This window comes from Manacus candei, unplaced genomic scaffold, assembly GCF_025592945.1.
Source record: "Manacus candei isolate 608988 ecotype Guabito, Panama unplaced genomic scaffold, ASM2559294v1 h1tg000011l, whole genome shotgun sequence".
Classification (NCBI taxonomy): Eukaryota; Metazoa; Chordata; class Aves; order Passeriformes; family Pipridae; genus Manacus; species Manacus candei.
In genome coordinates this window covers 16,467,005-16,492,904 of record NW_026138059.1, presented here as the reverse complement: position 1 = coordinate 16,492,904, position 25,900 = coordinate 16,467,005, and the positions used below count along the sequence as shown (strand labels likewise).

Below are 25,900 nucleotides of genomic sequence, written 5' to 3'. Positions count from 1 at the left end.
TTCAGGCATTGGAGACTAATTTGTTAAATAAGGAAGACAGATTGCAGCCTTTAGCAACCAAAACAAACTTTTGATTTAATATTTAGAAAATGGACTACATTTGCAGAAGAGATGAGACTGAAGTACACAAGATGCTGCACAACTTCAACTTTAAACTGACAGCACGTGGATTTTTTCAGCTTAGTTCACACATAATAAGGGGGCAATAGAGATGGTGTATGATATAAGTAAGGCACCAGGATAGGCATCCAGTCTTACAACTTTATTTTAAGATCTATCAAATAAATAAATAAATAATAAAATTTTTAAAAGTTAAAAAACCCTACAATTAATTCAGCTCAGAAAAGATCAGTCTTCTCTAAGACTATACACCAAGACTGACAGATGTCATTCAAGCCATCTTAAGCAAACTACTGAAGATCAAATATTCATTTGGCTTCATTCCAGTCTTCACAACAAGGGTTCAATTACACGATATTTTAACACACACACAATAAAACTTGAGAATTCAGGATTCAGAAATCAAGACTACAAAGAGAATCAGGAAATGTCCATGAAGCCTGTACCATAAAACAGAATGTAATGCTTACAATTGTTTTGTTTAAACCTAGTTACACAAAATGGTAACAAAAATACCGGTGCTGCCTGCCTAAAAAAATTCACTATTTCTAATAGTTGTTTTTTTTTCCACACTAGTGAACTGCAAGACTGCAACTTTTGAGACTATGAGAGAACATACTGATTTTGATACCAGTAATGTAAATAATCCTTTTTACCATAAGGCTACTTGTACATCTTTGTCTTTTCACTCGTTTGCACACAAACAAAACTATGATTTGTAACAACAATTATATAATTGTGTCATGGGTAATGTTCAAAGACTAAAAAAGGGAGTCAAGAGAAACTGAAGCCTGGCTTGAAGGATCAAGGATGTCCTCTTGCACAGTTGTCAGTTTTGACTGAAGAGGTTCTGATATCTTGGACTAGCAAAACATCAAAGTTTCTGACTGCAGATTGCTTCAAATTTGAAGTGCAGGACTTTTACCCATGTTGTAAGGCTGGATTGGAAGATGTAAAGCTGAAAGAGAAAGAAAAATGTGTTTTAAAATATTAAGTCACGCCACATTCAATAACAGAATTGCTTCACTGGACTTTAATATAAAAACAATTTTTTTAAAGAAAAATTTAAAAAGAACTGATAGGTGACAGCAGACAACACTATAGCTCATTGGAACCTTTGCACAGAGCATGTTATTGTTTCATTCCTTTAAAGAATCCCCTTCAGAATCCACATACCAGCATGAAAAGAGGCACCTTAAAATCAGAAAGCAATAGATGAAACATCTCTTATGATTGTAAGTCTTTCTTTGGTGCGTTATCTGTAGTAAATTAAATTCATTCCTTAGATGAAGAACTCAGGTTTGATTTATTTTCTAAATATACAGGTCATATTTTAAAATTAACTTATGCAAATTCTATTTATGTAACAGGAGCAAGTTTCCAGAGAAATTCATTACTATAAAATGGGCAGAAACTATCTTATTCATAAAACAATTTTTCATTGTAAAGCTAAACTTAAGAGTAAAATAAAAGACAAAAAATTGGGAGCTGTCAGAGTAGTTCAGTGTGAGCCAGTAATCAGCATTTTAAGATTAATTAATAATGTAAGTTGCACTGTCACAGAAAATAATTTATTGCTTCCCTTTAGTCCTTCACATTTGTGGCACACAGCATAGGGGAAAAATACAATAGGACTCATATCTTAACCCAACCCCCCACCCCCAACAAACAAAAAAAAGAGCAAACCCAACAATTCAAAACATCACTTTAACCCCAAACTCATGCAGGAGTAAAATCACTGTTCGCACACTTTTTAAAGACTTGAGTATCTAAAGCACATCCCACCTGCATCTCCCTCCCTAAATGTTCACCAAATTTCTACAAAATCTGTTGTAAACTTGTAGTAACATTACAACTGTGTCTCAGCTGCACTGATGCTACAGTCCAGTCCATGTTAAAGCAGAGACATTGCATGGCAGCAACTGGTTTTCCTTCAGCTTATTTAATAAAGAGGTTAGTTGAGAAGAAATTCATGGCATGGCAGCTTTAGCAGAGCCTATGTTCCACACCAGTATAGCTCAATTAAAAGCTCAAGCTCTGTCAAAAAACACAGTCTTGTCAGAGTAGTTCCACTTATTTGCTTTTTGACAAATTCTAACACAGAAGACATGATTTTTCAGGTTCTGATCTTCTAGAAAGAACAACCAATCTCAAGCAAACACTATCAGCAGATCTTTGGCACAGAATTTGTAGCACAGGAAAAGACACTGCAAACTTATTTCCTAAGTATTAAATTTTAATAACCCAACTTTAATGCAATATAAGTTCCTTTTTTTTCTTAAAGGCACAATTTTCTTTGCTTTTCATTTTACAGGAACTTCTCCAAAAAGGAAGCAGGAAAAAGACAAGCAACTTTATGCTTTTTGAACTAAAGGTAAATTCATGAAACAAGCCAAACAGCAAAACCAAAACCACTGAACTTCCCAAAAACATTGAAAAAATTAGTACATTTCCTAAAATTAGTTACAAATCTATACCAAAAAAAAAAATCACTAAGGGAAGCTTCATTACCAGTGGATTCTATCCACATGTTGCATCTTGCAGGATCAGTGTCATACACTCTACAAACTGCATTTATAAGTAGTTTATATTTATGCACATCTTTTATAAAACCCTGTTTAGACAATTTATGGTATCCATTTGCCTGACTCCCTAATGCTACAGTTATTAATAATAATCCTACCAATACTACAGCATAGTAATATAATCTGTATAAAGTCTACTAATAAAATTATAGAACTGTAAGTATAAACCACAGTGGAGTCCTTCCATTTGTTAATTATACATTACAATGCTATTCTGTTTATACTGTCATTCAGCTGTGGGTGGACAAGCAAGATAGCTTTTAATATTGCAAGGCTTTTCACAGTGGAAGAAAGTAGTAAAAGAGGCAGATAACTTAAAACCATCATCCATAACTGTAAACTGATGACAACTTGCATAATCTGCAGTTTAGCATACTCATACTATTCAATGAACATTAACTAGAATTAAGGCACCATCATTATTATAATTATTGTTCCTCTTGAAGAATGGTCTCACAACAGATCATTTACTATATACAATCCACCCTAAAAAAAAAGTGCACATGTAATTTAAGGATCATAATAAGTTTGGAACCTTAAACTCCTTCCTCAACCACTCTCTTTTGTACTGGTTGTGCAAAGTGTATGATAACCTGATTCCAATACAGTTTACTGATAATTAGCACTATTTTCAAAATACAAATGTCCTAATAATAATCCTTACTACAGGAAAAAACAGTTTGCAGATTTTTTTAATTCCATCCATCAGCAAAGTACTTCCCTGCATTACATTTGTGAAGAAACTTTTTAACGATGACGTGCAAAGCAAGAGATCAGACTATATCTTTGCTAAATCAACCTCTGCACTTCCCAATTAATCACCTTTTACAACATTACTAACTTTTCCTCTATATTAAAGCAGAGTTGAAATGTGGGGAAAAGGAAGACCTTAAGCAAAACTCTAGTCCTACATCACTTAGTTTTTCTGCAAGGTCTGAAAAGGTCGGTTTGTGTCTGACCACAAGATCTTTAATCTGTCCTCAGGAAAAGTAACTATCTGTGACAAAGCTTAATATTTTCAACATCATTTGGATTCATTAAGAATCTGAGTAGTAACTTCAGTCTGTAACATTTTTTATGTGGTATATATATCGATACACATTTCATATATAGATGAATTAAAATTTATGCATATTTGTTATTAGCTGATGAGAAAACATCTGACAGCAATATGGGAACACACTGGCAATGTCAAACATGCTGAAAACAATACTGTGAGTAACAATAATTCAAACCTTTCACCAAAAAAAACGCCTTTCAGATATGCTGAAGATTACAAAAAGTTAAATCATCATTATCTGACTTGCCCAGAAACACAAGGTTTAGCTTTCATACAAAAGAATAATTCCTTTTAGTTATGTAGCAAACGTGTATCTCTGAATGGAAATTGTCACAGCACATCAAGCAAACAGACTGAAAGAATTAGTCCTAAAGCCAAACATTGACAACTCACTCTCTGTGTAAATGAAAACATAGATACAACACAGCTATGCTGGTTACAGCTACCAACTCAGAGACAAGTGGAAAACAGAGTATGAATAGTCATTGTTCAAAGCCCAAGTGCCAAAGAATGATGATCTATTAACAGAAAGAAAACAGGCATTGTCTCTTACAAAGCAAGACACGTTATAACTTGTGAACTTTTTTGATTATGCAATTTGAATGTCTGTAAAGTGGGATTCCTCCTGTCCCAGCCAAATCCATTATATCTGCAGTGCAAGGGAAGTGCATTTTCACTTTCCATGTGGCCAACAAATTATTACATGTATTCCTAAAAACATAAATTGACTCCAATTTTCAGGTGCTGATCTGGAGGCACAGTAAGATTACTCTGGGGCCATGTAAGGCCTACATAAGCATGGCCCTTTTGGAAATCCGTACACAAAGAAAAAAAATCTGTACACAAGATGACATGATCTCCAGACATTACCTTCAACCTGAATCAATTTTCCAAGTTTGGTATTACAGTAACAACAAGTTAGTGGCTTTGCATTTATTACACGCAATACAAAAAGATTCAAGTGACTACTATTCCGCACCCTGAATTTTTTAACATGCTACATTAACATGACATACTACAAAACTCCTTGCACATTATTTCTCAATTTGGGGCTGCAACTTCAGTTCAACTTCTTTTTCTACAAGCAATTTGTACTACCACATTGGTAAAAATTTTTAAAGTTGAAATAACCATAGATCAGGATAAAACTACATATGCTTTTTCAGATCTTCGCTCTGCCCTTGATATTTGTTGAACCTACAGTCGTTTGACAGTATTTGTGTCTCACACTTTCTCATCTTCCCTTACATAATGAACAGAGAAAAAGGGAAAGAGGCTAGGTAAGCTGTTTCAAAAGGGAAACAAAAACTGCTTGAAAAGTAATCCAAAAAGCAAATGAAAAAAACCTTTCCCTAGAGTAAACTTTGATAGTTTTGATGGTTTTTCAAGAGAGGGAACTGAAATTTATCATCTTACACTTTTTCTCTTTGGCACTGCACTGGAAGTGTTTTCTTATTCTTCCATCAGTAATTAAACAAGGACAAAATGACAAGGCACTTGAGATAAAAGTTTTGCTTCCTCTTGTATCTTAATGATAGCAAGTGAATCTGAAAGGTTTCAGTTATTTGTAGCATACAACTACAAAAAAAAGTAATTTGAATAAATTAAAACTTCAGTACTTAAGACTAGTGATGATAAAAAGTGCTGCACTGACAGTCTTAAATCTTCTGTTATTAGGCATAGGGCTCAATACCACAAGTTTCCTCACATTGTCTCTGTCACATTCTATACACAAAAATTCTGTGTTTATGTACTAAATATCTTTCTACAGATTTAGCAAATCTGATCTTCTGCTAAAAGGGCCAGTTGAGTCGTTTTGCAATGCAAGCACATAAAATAACACAATTACAATACAAAAAACCTAAAACACTTAAGACCGACATCACAAAAATGAGGATACCCATAACCACCATCTGTGGCAACTCATGGGCTTTCTCAGCCCAACCTCAGCTGGTGATTCATCCACTACACAATTCTGGCAGCACTAAGAGCTGGCAATGCAAAATTGGGTTAATTGCATTTAATACTGTATCAATGCATATATGTGTATCTTCTGCAACATTACTTTGACTTCATAAACTAAAATAAGAAGATTTAGTTCGGAGTTACTGCCACATCTTCCCATACCAGTTAGATCCATTTAGTAATAAAAATCAAGACTTTCTGAACTCCAGCAAGGCATTCAAAAAAGAAAACCCATAGAATGCTTAAAATATTAGCAAATATAGAAAGAATGCAGGACAAGTTCAACTCAAAGCTGAATTTTTAACAGCTATCAAGAAGTTTGAATCTTAAATATGTATATTTTGCTTTGAAAATATCCAGCAAACCTACTGTTAATTCTTTTCATAGGCCACATTGATGTAGTCATTATAGCTGCACAGTAAATGAATTTTAAGGTGTTTGTTTATCAAATATGATACAGTAACTCAAAGCTAACAAGGGCTCTTCTTAAATACTATGAATGCTAAAAAAAACCCTCAGGTACCAAAGGTAATTGTTCCATATTTCACTATGATGTAGGGAGTTCTAAAGCACAGTCACTGAAAATTACTATTAAAACTTTCTCTCACATAAGCAAAGGACTAATCAGAATCATCTTCAATTTGATATTAAAAAAACAAACGTAGGCTAGCAGGTACAACTGCAACTATGAAAACTCCCTCATCGTTAGGTTTAAAGGCAATTTCAGATATGCCTACATGGATGTTTTACGGGGGTTTTTTTGAGACTGATGTTCTTCCTTCTCCTCTCCCCACCCCCTGCCAACTACTTAATTACTATTACATGAAAGCCTCACAGCAATGATTACATAAATTGAAAAAAAAAAACCCTCTGAATCTCTAGGTATTAGAATTGTACTTGTACCAGACAAAATCACATGTAAACAACTATTTGATTTTTTTTTGGTTGATGGTGATCCTTCGACTTAAGAGGTCTCTGGAAAGAAGGAAATTACAATCTGGAACATAGTAACATACAATCTTAGTCTCATTTCCTTTCTATGAAAAAAAGTCAAGTTTAAAGCGCATAATTTAACAGCATAGCAGAACTATACATTCATCAAAAATGTATTCATATAATAAAACGTTTATATTCAAACTTCTTGGCTAAACCAGTTTCTAACGCTCTATCTAAAACACTAAAAAAAAGTGTATGAGTGCAAAGGAAATTAACTGACAGTATGACACACAAGTTTCCCCTACAAGGCTGATTTTTTGTTTTGGCACCAGCAGCATGAAACATTTGGTAAGAGAGGAAAAAAAATTATCTTTTGAGACCAATAATAAATTCCTAAGACACAAAGCCACACACACCTGTTGCCATGTGGCTTTTTGCAAAAGCCACACTGCTTGCTGGGCACCCAAACATGTTTACTTTCACTAGCAGAGGTATGTTCCAAGCCTTCCCTTCTAACAGTTGAAATGTTATCTGGAATGAACAATGGAGGTTCATCAACTGAAAGACTTTTGCTACTTCTTCTCTGGCGAGGTTGGACAGTCTTATCATTTCTTTTTGATTTGTTTTTTTCTTTATCATCCTCTTTCAGGTGTTCTACAACAGGGTGATCTTTTGTCTCTGTCTCTTCCTTTGTGGAGCTATTTGTTTTTAGCCCAGTTGCAAGCTGGTGTTTCTGCCCGTGGGCTTGCTTCTGACCAAGATTTGAAACATGCCCTGACAACGAATGCACAGAGTGGTGGGTATCTTTAGAAGAGCTTTGATGAGTAGGAGATTTCTCACTTGCTCTTTGAACTGATGACTTCTGTGCTTGCCCAGAAGCCTGGACTCGGGGTATTTTCTTCAGCAACGTATTACTCTGCTTTTTTATGGTCATTCCTGAAACACAGCTCTTTGCTTTCAAACTCAGATCAGATTGTTTCTTCCTAATTTTAACTGGGTTATTTGGATGCTGATGACTCTCCTGCTCATCTGCATTCCGCTTCAGACCTGTTGAAGATGGACTGTGAACACCCGAAGCAGTAACACCAGCTCTCGTTCTTGAACGCATCACTTCTTGTTGCACTGTACCCAATTTCTGCCGAGTATCTGCAGTCAGATTTTGTTTATTCTGTACTACAGATTTACTATGCCGAGGTCTAATATTCTTTTCATATTTTGTTGAAATGCTAATTTGTTTCTCATCATCCTGAAATTTTAATGCCTCTGGGCCTTCTACTTTAATACTACTGACCTGATGCTGTACGTTTTGGTTTGTTTGGTCAAGAACAGTGCTTTCTAAAATGCTATTTCCTGGGTCAGCAGAAGTCAACTCTTTTCTTTTTAAGTCTTTATTATCAAACTCTGTACTGTCCAACAGTTTCTCAGATGGAGTTACAGTTTTCTCCACTCCCTTGTCATCATCTCCAGCTTCTGTTACACATTTCTTTACTGACAGTGTATTTTCATCAAGAACTTCCACATTGTGGGAAGCTAAACTACAATCAACCCCCTCTTTTATAGAGCTAGACAAATCTGAAAAGGTGTCACAAATTTCATTTGGATTCACGCAAGTACTAGATGGATCATCAGCTTTTCCAGTTACTCCAATTTCATCATGCTCTTCTGTTTTCTTCTCTGATTCCTCTGCTTTATTATCATCAGTTTTTTCTTCTGAAGAATTTCCCAAGTCCATTGAATCAATCACATCATTTGACTCATTTTTAACTGGAGTCATTTCAGTATCTGCAGATACTGAACAAACTGGCTCAGCATTCCCAGATTCAGTCTTTGTTGCAACCTCTGCTATTTCCTTTGTTTCTCCAGAAGGAGAACAGGTTCCTATAAAATTAGCACAACTTAACTCTTGAGATGTTTCCTGGACTTTTGCCTGATCAAGGGTTTCAGACTTCACTTCATCCACATCTTCAGGACCAGGCAGACATTTTGTATTACTTTGGGATGCTGTTACTGCTGCTGTTCCTTCTGTCTGTCCTGATCGTCTTGTACTACGCCTAACCTCTTTAGGCTGCTCTACTTTCGAGGGTGCAGCAACATCTGTCTCTTTAACTGGACTTCTCTCTCGTTTCTGTCCACTTTTTGGAGCAGATCCACCTTTTACAGACGATTTCTTGGTACTAACAGGAGGAGCAACATTCGAACGCTTGGCCAGGGTGCTCTGTCGGAGACTCCGTACTGATTCTAGGAAGGGAAAAAGGAAAGTGCCTTAGCTATTCAGCTTTCTTCTCTTTGTAAACACAAGATTTACCTAGAATAGAGCTGATTTACCCCAATTTAGGTTACTGGACACAAAGAGAACTTAAAACTTAGTTGTTTACTAAACTTAAAAAAAACCTACTAACCCAAAATACTTGCATTTCAATTTTGCACTGCCATAGTTTGGATGTAAAATCTCATTATTCCAAAGGCTAAGAAAGTTCTGAGTAGTATATATAAAACAGAATATATGATAAAAAAACAATCAAAACCAACTGTACTTTTCTACCACTCAATCTTTTCTGCCTCAAACAAAATTTGCACAAGTTCTATTGTGATTAGAAGTATAACTATGAAGTTTAAAAAGCTTTTAGAGAACACAGTCTATGAATCCAAGATCCAGTCACTCTCACTTCATGACATTTCTTACATTTCCTAAACAAGAAACCATTTTAGTGCCTTTTTAAAATGCATATTCACCAACTTTGTACCACAGGCTCTTATTTAAAAATTTTGATCTCCATATTGAGTAATTTTATCTTTTTAACTCAACCTGCTCTAACGGGGATAAAAGCAGAGTGGTAAATAACTCCACTAGTTCAACAAGTTAGAAAAGCCCTAACTATAATCAATTAGCTACCACAAAGAATTTAAATATTTTATTAAAATATTCATTAAGTATATTGAGATATTTTGATGAAAGAGTTTATAACTGCAATTACCATAACTGAATTTAAAGCAAAAAGAAAATACCCAAATAAAAATGAATAGAATCAAAATTTTACTTGAAAATAGAGACATGCTAGCATAATATTTCAATGCTGATTTGCTACTCTAACATGCTTTTGTTGGTGAGGAACCACAGTGCTAATTTGATGCAGGTAAAAGCATCAAAGTCTCAAAAATTAGTTTAAGGACCACAAGGCATAAGGAAGACATTAAGTATTTTTTAAAGAAGAATTCTAACTGAGTCATACCCTATGGATGCCAACTTCTAGCTGCAGTGCATGCAAAGGGAATTGTCTGTATTTGAGTTTACACAAGCAAATTGCAAAGCTTTACTTTTATAAATGTTGGGGGGTGGGATTGTAAAGATTTAATTTACTTCAAACATGCAAACATATAATCTGTGATCACCTTGTGCCATTAAGCGTGGTGATTTCCTCGGTGATGTGACTGATGTTTCTTCAGCACGACTCCTCAAATTCCTGTGAGGTAAAACAAGCTCATCATCATCAAGGGTGTCATTACCACTCTCTTTAACTCCTTCTTCATCCATAGTATCATCCAGGCTAATCACTGGAAAAAACAAACAAACAAGAAAGAGCCTAAAACTTAAAATGATCAAAAAAATGTTGCTGCTGTAATGCTGAGCAAAACAGGGAAAAATAAATAAAGTGGCCACCGAAAAACAAACAAAAGGGGGGGGAAATGAAGAAATGCAGGACAGAAAATTCCCATGTGAGGCAGATTCAGTGCAGAAGAAGCTATCACCCAAAGCTTAAAATTTTTGTAGATAGTCCTTATAGTTTTTTTGTGGACTCACATTTTTGGGGGTTTTTTTGCCACAGGAAGGTCCCCAGTCTTAGAGGATCAGCTGTCCCTCACTGTCCCTTCCCACCTAAGAAAAAGTGAAGAAAGGTAAACAGCAGAAAGAGCTGATCCAGGAGTGCATAGTTTAAAATCACAGTTTTCTCACAGGATATAATTTTAAAAGTTTTAAGTCCCAACCACATCACATATCTGGATCTGCAATGCCTTTTTGGAAGAGCATTAAGTGCAGCAAGCACCTAGTCTCCCAGGAGAGACAGAGAACATTGTCTTCAGTGAATTCCTGTCTTCCACTAACCTGAGAAGAATCCCAGAAGTTGCTCCTGAAAACAGGTTTCTTAAGAAGCAGTCAGGTCACTGTAGGAGCCATTCTCCTCACTTGCTTAAAGTTTGGTTCTGGAATGGTAACCTCTCCTGTCCCAAGACCCTGTGTGTGATTAATGAATCCTGGTCCCCCCCGTGGGATGCAAAGTTTGTGAGATCAAGCCAAACGCCCAAGTGATTCTACAAAACATGTAGGATGGTCTGACAAGTACAACACAGACTCCAGTCAACCAAATATGCTTTTTTTTTACTATTCAGACACCTACCTAGAAGTATTTTTAAGATAAACTCATAGGAGAGGTATAAGATATCTAAAAAATTCTAACTGCTTACTTAAAACTGATATAAATTAATACCCCTGCCACAGAAGTCAAAATAAGCAAGAAGTTAGTTTAAAAATTCAAAGGTTTAATTTATCTCAGAAAATCTGTCAATTCCTGCTCCTTTTCAAGTCTAATGTTACTGCAACTTAAAAAAACAATGCTCTAGTGAAGGCTTTATATACTTTGAAAATAACAAAATTGAAGTTGCAAAACACTGCTAAAGCCTAACAGTGATGAATAACCAAGTTGATCAGGACTGTAATTCAGTCTACAATCACTTGCCATGAAGAAATAAAAAAATAAAGCAACCAAGCAACCTGTTAAAAGTTCAAATATTAGGAAGTTTTTTAACAGCCTCTTAAGGAAGGCTGACCTTGGTACCCAGCAATCAGCACTCTGGATGTCCATAGTTAGATGGCTGCCAGGAGCTGAAAGCCAGAAGTTTCTTAAGCTGACAACTCATCGTCATTCATTTTATTTTAACCATCATTTTTAGGCACTGAACTGTACACACCAGTTACAAGGAAAAGTGTGTTTGCAGAAACTACTGGCAGCTTCTGCTTTCCAATCCAGAGCCACCTTTACGTCTGTGCATGTGTACAGACATACACAGATATAACACACAAGCTGCAGAGGACTGATAATGTTGGGCTTACTCCACTCAGCAGTGTTCCTTAATCACTTATTTGCTATAAGTTACATACTGGGAAGGACACACTGGCAAAAAGATGGCATTTTAACTGCCCCATTAGACTTTATTTTCTCCTACATATCTAATACTGGCTATTGTCCAAGATGGCAAACTGAACGAGATGGACCCTCACCCTAACTCCAGCTACCCATTCTTATGTTTCCAAAGACTATGCCCTCCCAACAGGTCTTCACTTTGGTATTAGTTTTCTCATAATGTTCCTACAATACATGAAACCGGTTTTCAGGAACAGATTGTGACAAAGGAGACTCCTTTCAAATTCAATTTTGTTTCTTCTGTGTAGAAACAAACTACTAAGCTACTGAAGACAACATGAAAAATAAAAACTATTCAGACAGCTTCTAAAACAGCTTTGCAGCATATTTCAGGGCTGACATTAGAGCCTCAGGTTTTACAATGCTCTTGCTCAAGTTACTGAATTCATACACCCTCCTTTATTAATAACAGAAGGGACAATTCAGTCCACCATTGACAGACAGTCTGAAATATTAGAATTAAAGCATTTTCATACTTACAAGACTCTGTGCGGTAGCTTTAATTTTACAGAGGAATTTGAAACACAGAATCCTGCTAATTTCAAACCACCTGAGCTACAACTCAGCTAGTACAGACAACCTCATGAGGCCCCCGGATGAGGAACATTCGACACAGACCCTGCTGGGAAGAGAAGTGACAGAAAACAGCAATAGATACAGAGAAGACTAGGAAAGTAAATTATGAAAGAGAAGTGGAGGTAGAGAAACAGCACTGGGAAAAGTAAACCAACAAAAGCAAAATGGGAAAGAACTTAAAAAAAGATAGAGATGATCTCAGTAACAAATATCTAAAGATTATCTTAGTAATAAATATAGAAATCAGAAGAATAAAAGATAAAAGGAAAAATAAAGAAAAAACATATCTGAATAGGGAAAGTTGTACACCAATGTACAACTGAATGGACTGAAAATAAGAAAAATACAAATCACATTTAGTGGAATTTTCCATGCAGTGGAAAAGGCACCATTCACCTTCAACTTACTATTTTGAGTCTCTCTATGTAAAGGTTCTAAATTTCGAAACTACTGTGCTGTACTATTCACTCATTTTTATATATGTTATACAATAACAGAATAACATACAATAAAAATAGTTTACTTGCAAATTAAAAGTAATACTTTCCATGTGCTAAAACAAAAGCATAATCATTTTTTAATTCTTTAGTAATGTAAAACTGAGGAAAAACAAGCCTTACTTTCTGGAGAAAGAGGAGGTAAGGAGAAGAAAACACCCCTAAAAACATCCTCAAAAATTCTGATGTTTATAAATCTTTATTTTTATTAACATAAATATTCCCTTAATTATTTTCAGCCACAACTAAGACAAAAATATTCAGAGTTTTGACACACTGATCAAGGTAAATCTCAACTGTAGAAATAAATTTCTTTTTTGTAGATGTTAGTACTGGACTTCTCTTCCTTAGGTGACCCCACGGAACAGAATATCACTGTTTCTGCTTTGCATTGTTGTAAAATGCTATATCCAGATGAATCACGCTAACAGCAGGGATGTGCAAGTTCACAGCAGATTCCATACAGGCATCACAAATTATATGGAAATGGTTGAACATTTTAAAATTTCTACTGTTTTATATGTGAACACCAACATAATAACCTAACATTATGCTTCAATGAAAAAAACAGTTACCGTCTAAAACAGCAACTAACAGCTGTCCAGGCAAGTCTTCAGAAGAGCTAATAAACTAAAGTAAAGAAATGAAACATATGTAGATACTGACAAAGTATCACTATGTCTCAAGACTGCAAATGAAGATAGTATATTTTATATAAAAACATTTTTCGTATTGACATTTGTGATGCATATGTTCAAGAAACAGAATTAAAAATACTCTTTTTTAAGAAAAAGTTTATTATCAAGAAAAATTAGTTGACTGATGATATAACTTACATAAAGAAACATGAAATCTTAACCCTTTTACAAGAGTTTGCCTGTAACCTGTTGAACTGAGAATTCGCCTGTCCGGACCTTGTACTGACTGCCCAGTGCAAGAAAACAATCAAAGTACCATATAAAACACTAACTAAATATTTGCTCCCATTCTCCATTAATCTCTACATTGTAAAGAGGTATTTTTCCCGTCTTTACAAAAAAGACATATGAAAATCAACTAGGATTAATAAACTTAATACAGCATGTATCTCAACAGAAGACTGCATATCCATTTTAATAAAGAGATGGAGCTACATCACAAGCCTACTGATTTGTAGTTCTTTAGCCACATAAGCCTATTACTTTGGAGATAAAGAGCAGTGAAGCACAAATTTCAACAACAAAGTAAAAACACCAAGTAAAAGCACCAAATCAAGCACTTTAAACTAAATCATTTTACTAAGAAGGGAGTCTTCACGCATTTACAAATCAGACAACTCATCTAAAGAAGGACCTAAAATGGGGGAAACAGGTGGTTTTCCACCTACAAATAGAAAAGCATGCAAAATAAACATTCTCAAAGTTCTCAATACCAACACAGTAAATTTAAATTTTATACAGGAAAGTTACTACCTTTGCCACAAGACACTGTGGAATTATTCACATGGACAGCCTGAAGGAAGGAAGGCATAAGGAGGTAAGAAAACTGAGAGAAACAACTGTATACCCAATTTTGGGCTGGAATCTGAAGATTATCTTCAAAATTACTTCATATGCAGGCGGAAAAATACAAGTACCTTTGGCTTTACTGAAAAGAGCCTGAAATGCCTAACAGTCAGACAGCACACTAGCTAAAGAAGTATTTCTAGTCAGAACAACTGGTTTGGCCCCAAAGATTCAGCAGGTGATCATGATTTTAGCAGAGGTTTCAACTGTACTCATGAAAACACAGGCTAAAACTAGAAAGAGCAGACCGTACTTGGGAGAAACACTTTCCCAGCAGCAATCCAGAGGGATAGGAAAAAAAGGGCAAATAAAAAGATGTCCCTAACACACTTTGTACATTCTTACAGGTTCAGTCTTCACCATTTATGATAAATACCTGATTTTATAAACATATCCATAAACTAAATTGGTTAAAAGCTTTATTTTAATATGAAATCCAGTAATGTCTCCAGATGATAGGCAATTAAAATTCCAGTCCCTGTATTATGTGTATAATAAATCAAATTGCCCCAGTAAATGACATCCTGAAAAGCTGCAGAACTCATGATAGCTGAGAAGTACCAATTTTGTAAGAATGCTGATTATTTAGCTCACTGGCATGTGACCACTTTGACCTGCTATGCTCACAGGTGGCTAAGCTTCCAGCAAGAACAGAACAAAACAGAAAACCCATCACTAGGGTACCATACAAAGTTGAAAAAAATGTGCTGCTCTCAAGAGTTATGTCATATCTAAACTTCAGAGTTTCTACTTCTCATCAAGGAATTGCTCAGAAAGAGTGAAAAAAAAAACCAACAAAGCAACCCCAAACCCACACTTCCATATCCACTCACACCACCAAAACATTTAAGATGGCCAAGAGCTGTTCTATGTAATCTGCTTTCCTATGTTGGTCATTCAGAGCTTGGAGGAACAAATACCTGATTAAATTGATAAAAAGAAGCAGAGAGGCACCTAAAATACAGTTTGAGACCCTTCTGATTGCTTCAAGAACTTGGATTTCATTTGTTTCTCAAAAGTCTCATTTTGCCAAATTCTGTCCTTTAACTGTCAAGGAGAACAATTATATCCATTTCTAGTATCAACAAGAGGTCTTTCTGCTAATACCTACTTCAGACGGCCTCCATTACTGCTAAGCTCCTATGAGCTGCAGTGAGTAAAACCTGTGGATTGTACCTTGATTCACAAAAATAACAGAGAACTTCCTAACCGTGCCATAAGAGCAGCAATCTGCTCAGTCTAACTCCACAAACCAGCAACTTAACTACATCTTTGCAGTTTAGCAGTCACTCTTTGCAAACACATTCTAAAAGGATTTCAGCATAACATCTGTTAATTTGACACCTATTCTATCCAGCTTCTGAGAGGGTCATAAAAAGTTACTTCTATCTCTGCTCAAAGCCATTACCAGGATCACCTGCAAAGAATCTTGTCTTCTCTAAATATGTAATTATTCAATCAGATCTGAAAAAGACAATCCCATTCTATTACTCAGTGGCAATTACAGAGCAAGTTCAGCAAGTTTGGTCAACTCTGGCTTTTGTTGGTCTTTGTCTGACCAATAATGTCACCTAACTGAAGAACTACTTAGATCCAGAACAATCTGGATTCAGGCCAAGACAAACATGAGATTATTTTTACTGGTAGTGATATAGTTCTTCCTACAAATAGACAGGCAACAAACATCCATTGTCATATTCCTTGCCATCTGTCATATACCAGTACTGCTAGATGCTCAGTACAAGACAAACATGGATGGACCTGTTGAAGTGAGTCCAGAGGAGGCAGCAAAAATGAATGCAAGGCTGGAGCATCTGTCCTTTGAAAAAAGGCTGAAAGAGTTGGGGTTATTCAGCATGGAGAACAGGGGGACACTTTATTGTGGCCTTTCAATACTTAAAAGGGGTTTATTAAGAAAAATGGGGACAGGCTTTTTAGTATGGCCTGTAGTGATAGGACAAGGGGTAGTGGTTTTAAACTAAAAGAGGGTAGATTCAGACTGGATATAAGGAAGAACTTTTTTTATTATGAGGGTGGTGAAACACTGGAACAGGTTGCCCAGACAGGTGGCAGATGCCTCATCCCTGGAAACCTTCAAGGTCAGGCTGGACACGGTTCTGAGCAACTTGATCTAGTTGAATATGTCCCTGCTCATTGCTGGGGGGCTGGACTAGATGACCTTTCTCTTCCAACCCAAACCATTCTATTTCTCTTCCAACCCAAACCATTCTATGATTTTGTTACTGTTCTCCCCAAGAGACACATTTATAATTCAAATTAAAAAACCTGCATTTTTTAGATAGATGCCTCTAACAAGCATTGACTGGAAATTGAACTTCAGCTCACAAAAATCTATGTGTTTCTGTCTTATAGACATGTACTTGAACTGTTTAAAAGACATACAATCAATTGCTACAAGTGTCCATCACATACAGTCAGATAACTGTAAAAAGATCTTAGTATTAACATAAAGCTTAGTCCATGATGAATGCTATGCAATATAAACCCTAAAGCTGAGCAAGACATGTTGATGAATAACTTTGGATTAGGCCAGTAAAAACTCCCAACAAAAACTAATGTCAATACAACAATAAGAAACAGAGTAAAAAACAAACCCACACTCAAAACCAACTTAAGATCACGAGTGAAGTTCTTAGACAAAAATACCTGATCTCAGAAATAAAGCAGAAAAAATGTTGTCACAATCCTGAGAAATCAGGTATGTGGGTAAGAAGTAGGCCTGAAACAATCCTTTCTCAGAGCTTCTGCTACTCACACATACTCATGTTCACTTAAGAAATTTCACAGTTATCAGCCTGGGTTGGAGGCATACAAAGATAGTATCTTGTTTGTGCATAGGTTTCCAAATACTCTTGAACTCTGCTCAAACCTGCTTTCAAAGTATTAGTGAGCCATGCCTTCTGCTCCTCCACTTTATCAAGAAGACCTAATACCATTTTAGCTAAAACACCTCTTCAGTCCAACTATTATTACCTTTATCTCTTCAGCTTGCTCACAGCAATCAAATAAGCTGGAGCATGAAATCTTCACCACTTTAACAACTCTACAAAGCAGAGTACATTCCAGTTATTCAAGAAGCAGCAAGCATGATAAATCTGTCCTCTGCTGGCCCTGTGAATTAATTTCCATGAGTAGTTTACTCCTATTCTTAAACTGTTTAATAGTCTAGGCATGAGTTGTGCAAAGTATTGTTTGAAGGTCTAGAATAAATTGTGGTAAATAAATTTGTGCCTCTGGGAAAAATTAACTCTTTTCTTCAGGAATGAAATCAAGGGTGTAAGAAATGCCATCAGTGTTGTAGTTCTAAAAATACAGTAAGGCAAGTTTTGTGGTGAGAGTTATAAATAAATTGAGAGTGAGAGTTTTAAATAAAATAGTGAGCTTCCATCTAACCTGTCTGGAAAAAACAGGTTTTGTATGGGTTAATTCTTAAGGGTACCATCATCTTGCATGAGAGCATTCTTACCAGCAGACTACATCAGCCGTGTTAGATCACCAACAGTATCAGAAAATCAAATAAATCACAGACTATATGAACTCTGAAGAAAGACAAGTAAAGAAAGTTTACTTCAAAGTCATAACCGTAATTCTTAACTAAAAAATTATAAGTATGTACTGCATCATATCAGAATAAGGACAGTTGTTATCGAGACCTACAAAGAACAACAGCAAGAACAGTTCATGTCTTTTTGGACACCTACATTAATTCCAAATTGCTTGGTTCAGTTTATTTCCTGAAATGTGGCTCTGTTCTTGCTGCTTTCAGATTTAAAAACAAAACATTAAATTCACAAACTCAGCATAAATCAAATCAGTTTTGATTCCCTTAGTCTGCAGACAGCCTGGAATAGTAGCCCCCAAGTAAATGCATTAGCTCACTTACTTTTTATGGACCTTAAAAATTAATTGTGATGATTTAAGTATTAATAGTATTAATTATTGACTATTGATCGCTTTCAGGAGAAATATATGCCAAAAAGCCCCCAAAAGTTTTTCTGTAACTTCCAAAATATCCCTATTAATTAGTCCAACATTTTAAATGCACTACAGGTTTACTGAAGGATGCACAGGATGCAGTACAACACAGGAATGTGCATCATTGGCTTTGGTGGAATTTGATTTGGTTGCGTACATTGTACAGTCCTATGCACATTAGAAGGGATACAGTTTTGTTTGGTGGGTTACAGACAAGAAAGTGTAAGAACACAGACTACAGCAAGAGGAAACAAAAGCATTCTTAAGAATGGCCTCAAGAATGTACTGCTGAAGTAGTAAAAGAATCAAGTACCTTGTTTTAGCTTTGTAGTTAACTTTTTCATTACTTAATCAATATAATCTTTGATTTACACTTTTCCATGCTGTAATACCACTTAATTTAGTGAAGGTCAGAATTTACCTATTACTAGCTAGACAAAAAGTTAAATGTTGATATAATCACTTAACTGCATTAATCTACAACACTTCTCAGTAATGAACCTAACAAATAATTTTTTTAAACTTCCCATCAAATAAAGAACATTACTAAGAATAGAGTATATTTGTCTCTTACACCATATTCAGTAAAATTATTCTAACTATTCATAAATATAAATAATTTTAGTGATTGGATCATCCCTTTTATCATCCCTTTTTGGTTTTTTGATCTTCCAAAACTACTCCACAACTCCTAAGATTATTTTTATTTAAAACTTCACTCTATTTTGGTTCTAAATCAGGTATTCCAAACAAAATTGTATTATCTTTCCAGGGTTTTGAAGCCAACCAAAGCAAAACACCTGAATCCAGTATCAGCTGAGTACCAGGCAGCCTAGCACCAACAAAATAATCCTGAGGTTAGAGCAGTAATTTGTACAACTCTCATGTTCCTACTGCTAATCCAGAAATACAGTATTTTTCAAGACAACTAGTAACTTCAGTGATCAGGCACAGTACTTACACTAAACAAATCACAGCTTTCACTGGGAATAACTTACACACACTCAAAGCCTAGGTTACTTGTGATAGGAGCCCTCCTCTATTGTTACACTATAAAATTAAAAAGAACTGCTCAGTTTACATGCCAAGCATGTAAGCAGCGCATCAAAAAGGGCAGGAAGGAGACAGAGATCCCAACTTATTATTTCTACATTACAAAAAAGGGTCAGAAGTAGAGTATAGCTGTATTTTAAATTGTTTAAATTGTAATCTTAAAAAATTGTAAGATTTACCTGTAGAACAAGGCATCTGGAAATTGGGACCATTGCTATCCAAAACAGGCAAACAGAACTGGGCACTTGCAGATCCTAGCATAGGATCCTTATCGCTGAGCATGTTCTTCAGCGAATCCTCTAAGACATTTTGACTTGTACTAAAATCCTCACAGACTTCATTCTCCAGGTTGGATCCTAGAAATAGGGCATCATCTAATTGTTCAGTAGGAATTAAATGGCTAAATGTATCAACTATATCCATGAAGACTCCTGTGTGTCTTTCAGTCCTATAGAAAGACAAGAAAAATACCATAAGAAAATAAGCTACAAATTGTAAAACACCTAAGAAACCAGCAAACTGTTTTGGCTTTTGTGTCTCATAAAATATGCTTAAGGTACTTCAGAATTGAAAAAAAAAAAATTTAAAAAAATCTGCTTATGGCTTAGCATGGCCCACTGCATAACTAAAAATCAACTCCCTGATTATTTTTAAAAGAAATTCCATGCTAAGTAATATAATCTCTGCTATCAGCATCAGAGTGCTGCCACTTCTACAGAGTGTGTATAACTCCTTTCTAAAATTTGTTTAAACCTCAACCAACCCAAGGGGGTGGGACATCAGAGGAGTAGGAAATCAACAAGTGAACGTGGTTAGTAGGTGAGCACGTGTCTTTCCTCATCTTTAAATGTAAAAACCTGAGGTCAGCTTCCACTAACATCAATGGAGCTGACAAGGTTCCGGAGCCTGCCACACTGCTACTACATACGACTAAGAAACACTGTATTTCTGTTCAAAGAGCAACTACCACGTACTTACAGGAAGTTACTACTTCTATACAGCAAAGTTTTCTCTCTCTTAGTTTTCACCTATCAATACATTCAATAAAATTACAGAAATTTTATATGAAAATCTGAGAATTCTGAGCTGGCTTCAAAAGGGCCAGTAGCCTCTTAAAAATCTCAATTTTGAAGAAATTTAGGTACATTTCTGGAAGTTTACCTAAGGAACTGTATTCAAAGATGGTATCTACACTATACAAAGGATTCCCTGTTTTCTAGACCTTCTTTGCAATGCAGCAGAAACGCAACTATTGCAGCAGAGATTCAACTAATAAGAATGTATAACTACACAATAGAAGGGAAAAAAGTCAATAAAACATTTCTTCAGAAGTTTTTACTCAGCATATACTTAGAGTGGTGAGAGATAATTATGATAAACATGGTGAGACAGGCAAGGAAAATGGAGTTGTGCAATAGTGCCTGGCTCAATTAGGCATACAGAATAGTCTGGGAGACTGGTTTTGGCACACAAAGCTGTTCAAGCTTTTGGAAACAGAAAAAGGACACATACTCTCCTACTCATTCCTTTATCATCCTCCTCCCACAGACTAAAAAGGATTTTTTTCCTAGAATGAGCACACTAATTAAAGGAAAATGGCAAGTGAGAATTAAAGTTTGCAGTGCTTGAATGACTTTACAGATCACTATTCCAGCAACCTGCAACTAAATAAATCCAGTACTTACTCATGCTTAATAGAACAGTAAGTACGCTTCCTTGTATGCATCAATGGGACATTTTTGTTTTAGCAATCAACCAGGAATATCTCAGCCAGATACATATAAGAGCTCTGCTACAATTTCAACCTGTATAACATAAATAGTTATGCAATTTGTTTTATTTCACAAGTTTACAAAAACTACAGGTTTAGCATGATGTTTTATTTTGAGTGGGTTTCGTTAGGGTGGGTTTTTTTCTTTGCTTGTGGGATTTTGTTGGGGTTTTGGTGGTTTTTTTCTTAAACATGACACTCTTTCTTCCTTCTCCCATAGGGCAGCTCAGAAGAAAACAATGGTCAGGTATGGCACTGTGTCTTTGCAGAGCATGGCATCTTTACAGTTTCTACACAGTAACCACAACAGAACACTCTAATACACAAGGTCCTACTGACCAAACAGGCAGCATGAAGGAAAGTCTGGCCAAATCAGGTGCATTTAGTAAGCAGGTAATAGCCTTAAGCAGCAGGTACATCATACTTTGAAAGCTCCCTCATCAAAAAATGGACTGCTTTTAGCAAGCAATGCAATGCATCTACATATATACACCACACCCACCAGCAACTATAGCATTCAACACTGTTTTTGAAGTTATAAAAATAATTTTCAAATCTGGCAACAAATGAAGCAGTAAACTGATAGAACAGGTACTATGCTACACTGTACAATCTGTTTTTATTATTATGCCAAGTAGTTACAACAATTTGACACTACACAGCATAAACTACAAGAAGTGCAGTGGCTCCAAGTAAGAAAATAATTACAAATGCCCTAATACAGTGCTTTAAAGCACTTTCCTGTAATGACAGGTTTTTTTCATATTAATATTACATGAGCACAACAGTAACAGCCTGTCCTAGTTAGGACAGCTGAGATCAGTTCATCATGGTGGGTGTAACCCAAAACTGTATTCTATAGCCTTCCATGTCATTTCCCAGAAACTAGACTATTGTTGTCAATAGACTATTCGCACCCTCTGCCCATAGAGCATGGTGGGTGTAACCCAAAACTGTATTCTATAGCCTTCCATGTCATTTCCCAGAAACTAGACTATTGTTGTCAATAGACTATTCGCACCTTCTGCCCATAGAGCCTGACTCCTCAGGCTATAAACTAGGTGTTAAGAGGCCTGTGAGATAGGAGGATGTTTCTGTCCTCACACCCTTTGTTGAACTCCCCGCCCTGAGGAGAGTACCAAGCATTCCTGCCTGAACTGGAGGATATATAATCTTGGAGTTTTGGAACATTTTTCAACCCACTCGTGGGATCCAGAGGACGGCTGCATCTCATCGCTCTCAACCAGACTTAGACCACCACTGGACTGCGATCACCAGTTCTGGCCAGACTGCAGCAGCTCTCCCACCAGCAGGTTCTTCCCCTCTCCCTTTACTTTGGACTCAAACAGGGCCCAAGGAACACCACTTTGTTCAGGCCCCAGGGTACTGGGTTATACATTTGGGTTTTTGTGGGTTGAGACCAATTGTTTGTTTGTATTATTGTACTTACTGTATTATTTTAATAAATTGTTATTCTGACTTATAATCTCTCCTTTGAGTTGGGTTCATTCCCCCTGCTGGTTAACTTTTAAACCAGCACACAGCCACATGATGGTGAACCCTGACACTAACAAGCATAAGTGACACTGCAATAGAACCCCTGTGTATTGTGAGAACGTAAGAAACTTTTTGTATCCAAAATTAAAAAGTGACGGAGGCTTTGAACACATTTACAGTAAAATATCTCAAGATTTTTTCTGGATAGGAGAACATTTACATAATTGTTACTCAAATATCACTGTTACCAAAGCGGTGCTGACTACTGAACTTAAGAGCAATGTTAAGTAGCCTCGAGTAGAATGTTAACTCTTGCTACAAAAATTGCTGCTGACAGAAATTAACTTCTGTCTTCAGTAATGTGATGAAAAAAAAGATTACCTACAGTTTTGCAAGACTACCACGCAGCCATTCAGAATACTAAAAGCACTGCAAAGTAACTGCAAAGTAACTGCAAAGCAATTATACAGGCAGCGGCCACAGCCACCTCCAGCGACGCGCAAGCAGCTAGCAGAGAAAATTCAAGAGGAATTTTATTGAAAGCTTTATTTCTCGAGCATGAGTCTACGATCAAGTATAAGTTCTATCTAAATTTTGCAATGAGAAGTCATTGTACAGATATAAAAGAAGGGGGGTTGCATATAAGTCCTACTACCACAAAATCTAAGATTAAAGGATTTGTTCTACAATTTTTAAAATAGAAAGGCTGTGCCAGTAAACCACATGAAATCAAAATTTTGCTTTACCTGGTTCAAGAAACCACTGTGCAATTCTTTGCATAATTTGTACAGTACCAAGCTATTTTAGAAAATTATTCCTAACATTACTAGATTAACTACCACAGGAAGTGTAGAATCTGTGGGACTGACGATTAAAGACCGACTTCTTTAGCTACACAGATGACTGTTAGAAACAGTCGCTGCAAAAAAACCAAAATCTTCCCTTACACAATGCCTCAAGTGTATGAATTTTGAATGGTTTATTTTGCATTTGAAACACTTCGAATAACAGGAAAAATAGCCAGAGGTACAGGTAAAAGCACAGTAAAGTTTTTCATGATCACTTATTTCCAAAAATAAGTCTAACCCCTCAAAGGAAGAATGTATTACTACCCTGGAACGCAGCTGTGTCCTCCACTTGAACCCTAATGGCCAGTGCCTCAGCATCACTCACAGCAGACACACACATACCAAGTGTACTCCCATTGCACAATAATTCAGAAGTGCTTTCCCATTGGGTAGTTAATCACAAGCAACAGAATATGAAAAGTGATTTGCATGCAGAACCAGTGAGGAATGTTCACAAATGAGGCAAAGGAGCAAGGCCCAGCCAGGCTCAGTGAAACCCACCTGCTGGCTCCTGGAGCATCAGGGCATGTACTGAGACTGCCACAGCACAGCAACAGAGCTCACCATAAAGAAAAGCTAAAAGTATAGAGAGCATTCTCCTCAGTTCCTTAAATAAAGTACATGTCTCTTACACTTTTGTTACTGATTTGTTACAAACAGCCCCTCCACTGCAAAAATAAGAACAACAATTAAAGAAGTAACACTGCAGCAATTACAAAGAAGTAACCCACCAACGACATCTTTCATCACTAAGTGATTGATCCAACATTATAAACTATGTGTTAGAAAGCACAACAGTTAAACATGGAATTTTTCCCACATTATGTTTACCATAAAATTTCATACTCCCAACATCGTTTTCTTTTACAGTCTAAATCTTCCAACTTAAGGAAATAATTTCTTCAGTTTTTTGAATTAATTAAGCTAGATATGTCATAACCAATACTGGTACAAAATAAACATGCAGTAGGATCGCTATGGCAGATTTTTATCTTCTCCCCATTTACTACTTTTTCATTATATCTCTAACAGCTAACATGACTTTCCAAAATTAAGAGGCAAATAGCCAGAATGATCACTTGCTAAGGAAAGAAACAGATATCTCAAACAAGCATATCCTTTCAAACTAATATTAGAAGGGGAGGAAGACTAGCATCTGGACACGAGATACTGTACTTCTTTAAGGTTTTTCATTGCTTAGTTTGTCTGCAAAAGAGGGAAAGAATTATGTCAGTTCCTGTTGTATTATTTTCTTATTGCGACAGAGAAAAATAGTTTAGTGGAGATATCCAACTGCCTCAGCATGTTTCTTATCTAAAATCCACCTCAAGCAGGGATGATCACAAATTGTATATACAACCAAGAATTGGGAATGAGGAGGGGCAAAAATCTGAAGGAATCTAACAAAAAAAATAAAAAAAGCTCACACTGCTTATTTGGGCAACTCAAAATCCTAGATGCTGAAGATCCTACCTACTTTACTGACCCACCTGAATCAGCGAGCCTGAAGCTGCTGAAGATACCATAACAATACTAGAATTCCTTCCATTTCATTGATGTATCTTTCTGAATAGTGTCTGTCATTTCCAATTCACTGAATCTGCCTAGTGCTTTTAAAAGCTTTTGTAAATCTAGTTATTGACTGGACTATGTAGGAAATATCACAACATTCAAAATACAAGACCTGGTCTCTTGTGCTTACCCACACCAAGTGACTGGGAGCAAGAACTAGTCATAACAACAGTAACAGACTCAATAAACAATCTTTATTTCTTCATGTAGTAGTAGTAAACTCCGGTCGGAAAAGCAAACAAAAGGAATGCAGCTACTTGCATGAATAGCACCTTAATGTCAAAACAAATGGGAAAAGCTGACCCAGCGGTGTTACAAAAGAATCAGTAAGTAACAATAACCAACAAAAACTTTTCATCAAAAGAGGGAAACTGCACTTTCACTGACATGAAATTAGCTAATAACACAGGCATTTTAAAAAAAAATCCCTTGCCCATGTCTTTTGGTAACTACTGTACAAAAACAGCACTAAAGTTTCAAATGTTTCTCTTTGTTCACTGGAGCTGTGATGTCAGACCACCCAATGGGTTCACTGATACCTTGACACAACCCACCTACCAATGAAGGTTGCTTCAAAGCCCTGATGCACAACACATTCTCATACAATCCTCCTCGTCCCTCATACACAAAACTTTAAAGGTCACAAGCACCTAATTGAAAATTAATGCTAAGTTGCGCGTAT

The 25,900-nt window shown here is 36.2% G+C and overlaps 1 protein-coding gene across 9 annotated transcripts in view; it reads right to left on the bottom strand.

Annotated features, from left to right (window-relative positions):
- The window catches only part of PHF3 (PHD finger protein 3), a 50,593-nt gene that overhangs the window by 19,940 nt on the left and 4,753 nt on the right, over nt 1-25,900 (bottom strand). For 2 of the 9 annotated variants that reach the window (XM_051777822.1, XM_051777821.1), the window contains exons 2-4: nt 19,710-19,978; nt 10,057-10,218; nt 7,083-8,904 (exon numbers count right to left, since the gene is read on the bottom strand). In XM_051777822.1, the coding sequence (XP_051633782.1) occupies nt 7,083-8,904; nt 10,057-10,218; nt 19,710-19,953 (2,228 nt within the window). In that variant the 5' untranslated portion in view covers nt 19,954-19,978. Of the gene's footprint in view, nt 1-7,082; nt 8,905-10,056; nt 10,219-10,465; nt 10,541-10,768; nt 11,425-12,344; nt 12,457-19,709; nt 19,979-25,900 lie in introns of those variants that run through there. The other 7 variants (XM_051777824.1, XM_051777823.1, XM_051777829.1 and 4 more) reach the window with 5 other exon arrangements.